This window comes from Montipora foliosa, chromosome 11 (genome assembly GCF_036669935.1).
Source record: "Montipora foliosa isolate CH-2021 chromosome 11, ASM3666993v2, whole genome shotgun sequence".
Lineage (NCBI taxonomy): Eukaryota > Metazoa > Cnidaria > Anthozoa > Scleractinia > Acroporidae > Montipora > Montipora foliosa.
The window spans coordinates 28,598,237-28,607,333 of record NC_090879.1 but is presented as its reverse complement, the minus strand read 5'-3'; the positions used below and the strand labels follow the sequence as shown (position 1 = coordinate 28,607,333).

At 40.7% G+C, this 9,097-nt stretch overlaps 2 protein-coding genes across 2 annotated transcripts; both read left to right on the top strand.

Moving 5' to 3' along the window:
• Positions 1-173: 173 nt before the first annotated feature.
• Positions 174-1,184, top strand: LOC137976862 (uncharacterized). Its single transcript, XM_068824199.1, has 2 exons — positions 174-472; positions 614-1,184. The coding sequence occupies exons 1-2, from the start codon at positions 174-176 to the stop codon at positions 1,182-1,184; spliced, it is 870 nt and encodes a 289-aa protein (XP_068680300.1).
• A 3,242-nt stretch (positions 1,185-4,426) lies between these two features.
• Positions 4,427-8,771, top strand: LOC137975254 (CDP-diacylglycerol--inositol 3-phosphatidyltransferase-like). The gene is made up of 4 exons (XM_068822338.1): positions 4,427-4,754; positions 5,740-5,824; positions 6,877-6,958; positions 8,356-8,771. Exons 1-4 carry the CDS (start codon positions 4,492-4,494, stop codon positions 8,547-8,549), a joined length of 624 nt encoding a protein of 207 aa, XP_068678439.1. The 5' UTR covers positions 4,427-4,491; the 3' UTR covers positions 8,550-8,771.
• Positions 8,772-9,097: the final 326 nt, after the last annotated feature.

Genomic DNA, 9,097 nt, shown 5'->3' with positions numbered 1-9,097 from the left:
CCCATGATGTTTTAAGTATTTGTTCAATTCTGGAACACGGACCTTTTTAGCTTGGTGGCATCTTCACACAAATTAACCCAATGATAATCTTCATAGGACTTTTCTCTTGCCTCCCTACTTTCCCTTGCCCTTTCCTCCAGTCTCTTCTTTTTTTTGAACTCCGTGACCTCAAGATGCTGGAGATAGTCAACCACAAACTTTGGTTGCACAATGAATTTGTCTCCAAATCTCACACCAAGATGCGAAAGGATGGTGAAAGCGACGAACCCTTTAAAAAGCGATTCACTGCTGAACGATCCAGGCAGTTTGATCCTTTAATGTCAGAGGAGGCCGCTTTTCAAAGGCCAGATGGTTGCTCGGAGAGGTTAGGAGAACTGCTACAACCAGAGTACCAGTTAAGACCAAGTGATGAACGGAGACTGAACTACGTTATAAAAGAACACAAAGAGGCTGTTGAGAAACTGAAAGGGCTGTTAATAATTCTCAGTGATCATGACTCCATGCTCTCCCAGGCGAATGGCATTACCCTGAAGCATGACAAGAAATCAGTTCCACGATGACTTCAATGTGGAGCACATCGCTAGGATTGAAGCAAAGCTGCTAAATGTTTCAGGGGAATTAAAAAACCTCGAAAAAAGAAGGAGACCTTCCACCAGATCTTGAAGGGCCTCACAGGAAACTATGGGTCAAAAAAAAGAAAATTAAAAGAAAACCGTAGGAAATCAAAGAGCAGAAAACGCAGACGGTTTGTAAACAACGTCCGACGCGTGTATCATATCTGCGTTGCAAATCCCCTTGCAAAAGAGCTTCCCAGTTGTCTTCTTTATCCTCCCTCCCTGACAATCCCGGAAGCATGCATAAACGTTGAAGATGTAGCAGCAGTGTTGCTAACACGGGATGCAGCATTCATCGCTCACCTACTGCAATCAAACTACTTCAGCAACGCGGCAGGAAGCAGGCTGATTACCAACCTTAAGCCAGAAGTAAGAAACAGGATGTATTGTTTCCTGCATCCTGAAGATTATAGCTCAAACGTCGGAGACACGAACAAAGATGAAGAAGAAAACGACGAAGAAGAGGAAGAAGGGGAAGACAACGAAGAAGAACAGGAGGAAGAAGAAGAGGAAGATAGCGACGACGAGATCAAAGAGAACGTCGAAAATGATGAATTGGACACCTTGTAGTAGTTTCATGCCCCTCCCATTAAATTTCTCAGAAAAAGCCTTGGTAACGAGGTCAGTTCCAATTACAGGACTCAAATTATTGGTCTTTGTTTAATATGCGCTTGACAACAACATTTTTATGAATGAAAAGAAAGTTGTTACTATTCAAGAGTGTTATTATGGTACGTTCACTGTTATTACAAGGCTGTTGCCTAACAGGAGCCCGGTAGCCTGGGGCTCCCAAAGAATATCTCTGGGCGCCTTAATTTTTCACAGCAACACCTTTCACTTCATATGTTGGGCTCCTAAGTTCTCAGCGTTTAGCTCTGAGGGCTCCTTTAAAATTTTCTTAGGCAGCAGCCTTGTTAATTATAAAATATATAAAAAGCTGTTGAGAAGTTTTCTTGAATATCCTGGAAATGTTTTAGTATATTTGTTATAAATAAAAGAGGTCAATTTTTTCCTCAATTTGTAAAATCTTTTATCCTATTTTTAATCTAATTTTTTCGTCCAACCCCGCCTTTTCCTTCATTTTTTTCGGCTGGCCCCCCCTTTCAAGCCAATTTTTTTTTAGTGCCCCCCCCCCCTCAAATCCCACCAGCCCCCCCTTTCTCATAAAAAATGAACGGTCCTTTACTTTATTATTAAGCAGCACTCCATTTTGAGTTGAAGTCTCTTAAATAAGGAAAAACAACGCCAGGAAGGCAAAACTATCCTCTGCTCCTTGCAATTTCTTCACTTCATCGCCACACTTTTGACTCGTCATCTTCGCTTCGTTTGTGATCCTTCGCCGTATTTCCCGTTGTATTGAACCAGTATCAGTCATAAAGATAAGGTAATGCCCAAGTCTTTCAAGTGACTCATCATTTTTGCATTCATTGTGTGCCATCCTTTTGGAAACAGGCGATGAATATTAACGATGCCAGCACTACATCCGCCATTTCTCATGTTCCCGCGTTTCGAATAAATTTGACTGAAATTCAAGGGAGTTTTGGGGTGATGAGGCGCATGCGCAACATTAGTCTTCTTTGTTCGCCTCAGGGCGAACAAAACTTCATGACGCCCTAGGGCAACAACAACTTGAACTTTCGACTCACACGTGATCAGGTCGTGCACCTTTAAAACGGCGGCAAATCTGTACGCCAGCCGACGTCAAGCAAATAATTTTTATCTGTGTATTGTTCCATTTTGAGTTGGGAGGTATAACAAAACACCTCGGCTTCGCCTCGGGAAACATTGAGGGTCTCGGGGAACAAAACTCACTGTTTCCCTTGGGGCCAGTCATTAAGTGCTTAATGACGTATGAAGGAAATAAAAGTGCAGTATCACGGAATTGTATCACTCGAGAATTTCACAGAAGGAGAACAAGAAGGCAAAATTGTCCTTTCGCTCTCCTCTCGATCAGCGTATTAAAAAATAAATTAAATTTGCTGGATTTCAGCTCTTAATGGTCTTAATCACTAGCGCATCCCACGCAAATATTCTAATCAATTCTTGAAATACTCCGGGAAAAAGAGTATTATTGACATCTGTGGCATAACGTACAGGTAAAACAATAAATGACATTTGAGGAGGTGCATGTGCAAATGTCATTATATAACCTGCAAATGTCATTTATAACCTGTACGTTATGCAACAAATTATACATTGGCGAGACAGGTAGATACAGTGGCCCATAGGTATCATGTCAACTTTCTCTCCACCCATCACAACTTTCTTTCTACCGATACCATTTTTGTAATTACGGGCTAGCCCGTAATGCACAATGTCATCGGGGTTGTCTGTCTGAGTGAGTGAGTGAGTGAGTGAGTGAGTGAGTGAGTGAGTGTAAGATCTTGTGCATGAATCGCTAAACTGATGAGGTCTTTATTCAATTTTAACAATTGATGTCCATTTTACAGTTATTCTGTTTGTCGCCTACTTGTTGCCTTTTCCTTTCTTAATTTTCCTTATGAAAGGAGAAATTTTAGAGAATTTACGGCACGATTTTGACAATCGCGTGATACTTTGATTGGCAAAGCAGTCGGGGAGGCCGGTAGGATTTGAGCGGAAAAACAGTCTTTGGAGACAAAATGCCCATAAAACCTCTCTGAGCTTTCATGTTGATATTCCAGTAATATGTCTGATATTTTCGAAATTCGAAACATTTTGTAAAAATCTCATCAGTTGTCATCAAAGGCAACTTGCTCTCTGACACTTGCCCACGCGATGTGCAGTGTCCCCGATTAGTGCTCTAACGCTAAATCTACTAGACATTTAAATAAAGTTCCTTTTTCCTTTCCTTTCCTTTTGTCATAGCCAAAAAATCATAATCAATTGACAATTTGTTTTGTTCTACTGAAATTGGAAATAAAAATTTCTCATAGGTAGAGGTAAACTTGTCAAGCTGGCATATTGAAAGCTGCCGAGATGCGTAAACAAACCCTTTTTTGGGAGGATACCTAAACTTCGAGCCAGGATTCGAGCTAGGATCCGAGCCAGGATTTCAGCCAGGATTCGAGCTATGATGAGCTTTCTCCGCTATTTATTCTCGAATCTCTCGGTTAGGTTAGGTCTATTTAGGTTGGTTCTAGTCTAGTTAGGTCTAGTTAGGGTTAGGGTTGGTCTCGCTTAGGTTAGGTTAGGTTAGGTCTCGGTTAGGTCTTCAATCCTGGCTGGGATCCTAGCTCGGATCCTGGCTCGAATCCTGGCTCGGATCCTGGCTTTATTCTTAGTTTATCTTCTTTTCTGGTAGCTAGATGAAGAAAGACGACATTAGAGTGGGATTTTAGGTAAGGTAATTTTTTCGTCCTGTAAACAACTTTATAAATACTTTTGTCCTTTAACCATTTCAATTTCAGCAGGAAAAGAAAACAAACAGCGGTTACAAACATTTTCATTTTATACTTGACATGGGCGTAGGTGTATACCATCATTTCTGTTTTGTACCTTGTGGTGCCAGTTCATGTGTATACAGGAGTTTACTTTGTCACAAGACAATACCAAAAAAACTGTCATGTTATTGACCAGTCTTGGTCGGCTTTTGCAGGAAAAGCTACTGGTATGCTTTGTTTTTCAAGTACGGTCTTCAGACTGTGCTCTTTGGCTGTTCTCAATATCCCAGGCCCAGGTTTCCCTGCATGGATCCCCTGGCTTGTGAATAACTAATCTTTTTGTAATAAATGGCACATAAACTTTCTGGCCTCTCTTATCATATAGTCACTGATAGGCCAATAATCACTTTATAAATTGGTTATAAAGTGCAATATGGAAGTTACTATAGAAATAGTAATTTTGTTGAGTATAAGAAATAAAAATCCTTCAAACTTGCTCGTAAATGTCCTGATTTATGGTCACTTGTGATGTTTGGGAAGTTCACAAATTGCACACGCCTAGGACTTGTGCAATTTTAGGAACTTTCAAGAGATCACTCATGTCCATAAATCGCGACATTGGTGAGCATCCACATTCGATTTCCAATACTTATGACGTCAACAGGTGCGGCAGAATAGGGATGATGATGGGGCTCTGTGTGCTTTATCCTCAGCACTTGTTTGCCTTTCAGTTGGTGGCTTGCTTAGAAATTGCTGGTTGTTGGTCAAACCATTACAGGTAAAAATAGGTGTAAAAAACATCAATCATTTTTGTGTGCTTCATTCAGCAAGTGTTCCCTGGAGAGGGCGAAGCTCTCTCAGTTGACTGGGTGTAACCTTCACCTAAGCACCTTAACATCAGTGGCACATGTCTTTATGTCAGAGTACCTCATTTCCAACCCATTACCCGGTACCAGAAACCCATAAGGGTTGAAACGTGTAAAGGCCCCTTATGTGCTGGGAAACAAGCTTCTGAATATTCAATTTGCTAAGTACCATATTTGGAACAACAAGAGCGAGGGGTTTCCAAATATGGTACTTAGCACTGAAACATTCAACCAATCAGTTCCCACTGAATATTCGGAAGCTGTGAACGTGCGTTACACGTTTCAACCCTTATGGGTTTCTGCCGGTACCTCATTGTTGTGCTCTTGGGGGGTAGGGGGTGAGAGGTGAGGGTAGTGGGTGGGGGTGAGGGATGATTAGGTCTTGGTTAACCCAGACTTTAATAATCACTCCTCACCCCTCACCTCCGGAATAGTCATGCCGGGTTTGCGGACCCTCCGGGTCCTGTGATAAGACTAGACACATTTTCAACGTCAAAAAGGGATTCACAAGTGGGAACCTGTCACAAGAACGTTATCTGAAGATATAGCTTGGTATTATTGTAATGATTTCGCGATTGTTCCAGGTTGTTCGGGTTTAAAAATGTGAAGCACCTATACAGGAATTGAACTGTTATCAAAAGCGTTGAAGTTCACTGGGAAAATTCAAAATTTATTGTCAGGTGCTCTGGTTGTCCACATAACCTCGAATTTGGCCATTTCACGTCATTGGTACACGTAAGACGAGCACGAAAAAGAAATGTATGAAAATGCAACGCCTATCAGCGTTCATTGCCGTTGTTTTTGCTGATCACATCTTCGGTTTTGTGTAGGCGTTTGCGCTCTCGACGACATGATTTTTGCCCAGTTTCATGTTCGCCTAATGTTGGTGCTTTGCAGATGTGCCTTGCTATCAAATCAACATCAAGTTTTTCAAAAGACCCGCGCCACTGATCCGTGGATACTGAAAATTTTCTTTCAGGAGGTAAGCTTGGAATACACTTTGATTCGTCTGAGTTATTTATTACAAACATTTCACGACATTGTGAATGCTTTTGAACTTGTCTTCGCTTACGTTTTAAATGCACGTACATGTTTTTTAAAACGCACGTGCTCACTTGTGCTTCGTCGACCAAGTCATATTTCGTGCAATTAAACTTAATTAAACAAAACACAATTTGACCTTTGAAAAACTACGTGGTGTCGATCAGTGGGTTTGGAGCTCCGGCCCAACATTGACCTTTCCGGTCTTTTTGTCCCTGTAAACTAAAACATATTTTAAATTTTCAATCTCGGATATTGCGTGTCTGGTGTTCTGATTGGCTCTCTCAATCTCGGTTATGAGCTCATATACCGTAATGGAGTAATTAAAACAGATCAGAATAGCCCTTAATCACGATAGCCGCCATGTTGGTTTCCAAATTGTCATGCAAATTAGCCATGTGTTATGCTGGGGGGCAAACATTGGAATAAAGGCAAATTGCGGAAAATCTTTCCGTCGAAATATTGAATTAGCATTGCTAAAAGTACATTTTAGAATTCAGAATTAAGTACCTTTTATAATAATTTTATATCTTTTGATTGCCTCCGACTTTTGACTTCCTAATTCGTTATCTGCTAATTTTTTAGTAAAAAAAATCGAAGTAACTTGTGTAAGCATTCTATTTTACTACTGAGGTGATAAACATTCAATAAACATGAAACAAATCATCTGTGTGGCTAAGATGTTCGTTATAACCTCTCGAACTTGTGTTGTTTGCCCCCTCAGAAGTCTGTAGCTAATTTGCATGATAATAGCAAATCCAATATGGCGGCTATCGTGAATAAGGTCTATTGAATGAAATTTCAATAAAACAATGATTCCATTCGCGCTTGTTGGATATGAGACTGTTTATTGCCAACTCGCAACTCGGCGATACGCGCCTCGTTGGCTACTTAACATCTCATATCCAACGCGCGCTCATGGAATAATTGTTAAATATTACAATCATACAGTATTTATTATTTTTTCGGTGGGATTACAATTTTATTTCATAGCCCATCTGCTCATTCGCGATATGCGGTCAGGATACTTGTGTTGCTATGTGTTATCTTCTCCACTTTTCGCCCGGACCAACAGGTATGGAAACTATATGACGTCTAATTTAAACACAAAGCGTGGAAGAGCAGAATTTGGGTCAAAAAGACAAATCCCGTTGGCGCGAACCCTCATTCCTACTAACTAATAACTTAAGACCTGAGAAAAAAAAGAGCCTCAAACAAATGCTTGAATGAAAGATGAATTTGAGAATCGCTTATTTTCAGTTTCAAATTTTCCGAGCGCCGACATCTTGAACAATTGTGACGTGTTACGGTTTCCCTTGTGCTTTAACTCCGAAATATCTCTTTTGTAACAATAGGGAAACCGTAAAAGGTCAAAATTATTCAGGATTGCGGCGCTTGGGAGATTTGAAAACAAAAACAAGCAATTCTGAAATGCACTTATTTCGGATACTAACCCTTTACTTGCGAATCAATCAAACATTCTTGAATGTTTCGCAAAGTTTAAAGTTTTTTTTTTGTTGGACTAGAGATTCTCTTTTACGGTGGGAATTGCAGCCTCAACAACCGCATACAAATCCAACGCCCTTTCAGAGCCCTGGCAGTGCCTTATGCTGGGACACTTTCCGGAAAGAACATTCCTTCGCTCTGCAGTAAAGCTTCACAAACACCGGTGTCGATAACACGACGAGGATTGACAGGGTTCGGTCGTTTTCAACAATTATTGAACAAAATTTCTTGATGTGTGACTCCTCGTGCTATCCGTGGCGGTTGTCCAGTAGGGTAGTATGCGTGGCCGGATGATTCCACTTTTTATTTTAAAGCAAATCACCTGTCTAATAGATTACTTGTGATTTATGAGGTGGCTACTTTAACTTCCCGAGAACGATGCAGGGTATCCAGCGTGCACGTGCATGCTTGCTGCTAGTTAGCCTGTTCCAGGCTCCCAGATAGTCGGGAAAACGAAAAGAACTGCGTGCGAAAAACGAGTGGGGGCTTGGTTCGAGGCGAAACCCCCACTCGTTTTTCGCACGCAGTTCTTTTCGTTTTCTGACTATCTAGGAGCCTGGAACTGGCTACCCACTAGTCACCCCTGTGATCTGCTAATTTCTGGATCAAAAACTTAAAGCAGCAAGCAACCATTTGATTGGCCTTTTTTAGTATTCTTCTAGAAAGCAGACACTTTAATTAGCTATTTTTTCCGCTACTCACAAAAAAAAACCACACTGAATCACACCCTCTCCTAAATGACCTATCCATCTTATAGGGAAGATATCGCTGACGTCCCCTGTTGTCATTAATATGCCAACCAGAGTTTCATTGGCTATCAAAACAAAGGGTCTTTTGTTCCTGTGGTTGGCACATTTGAATAACAAAAGCAATGTTTGTAAAGAGATATCTTCTCTATAAAAGAATGTATATGTCTTTTTGTTTAGATACTTTCCGATACTCTGCAACACTGTCTTCATTTTTCAGTGACTCTAGCTGGAAGCTCGCACAGTTTGTGGAGAGTGTTGGCTTGGCTTGGTGTTCCATTCTTCGTCTACAGACAAGTTCTTGTATGTGGCCTTTTAATTTTAACTTCGTTTGGCGAACTAGCGAGATTACACCATCAGCAAAGTTGGACGCTGAATAAAAATACATCAGCATTTCGAGACAAGAGAGATTAAGGGGCTCTTGCGAGCCTTTAAAAGTTTAACTGCGATGTCTCTCTAGCGATTCCGGAGTCACCCAACGTGGAATCAAAAGGTTGAAGCGTTTGGAGCTGTGCAAAGAAAGCGGAAATTTGAAATCAACGTAACAGCAGGAAGTGGAAGCCCAGTCATTCTTTAGCGTTACCTACGACAATGCTGTGACCACACTTAAATCTTTAAGAGAAAAAATAAAAATATTAGGATATACCTTTGTCTAACAAATTGTTTTATTCAAGACACGAACGCTGCTTATTCCACGCAATAGTTGAAATGGTGACGTTAATTTGTATCGGTGATCACATGATTTTTCTCGTGCAATTAGGCACTAGTAACTTTTTTCAAAGACGGACAAAATTCGGGCGAGTGCAATTTGTAGTCTTGCACGAGAAAAGTCATGATATATAAGAAAAAATTTCAAGAAATGTTGTCATAATTATGCAGGATCATGCAATCAGGCGAAAATTGCGCAATCCGGGGCTCGCATTTAATTGGCTATCGGTGAGTTTCTTCCATCATTGACCAAT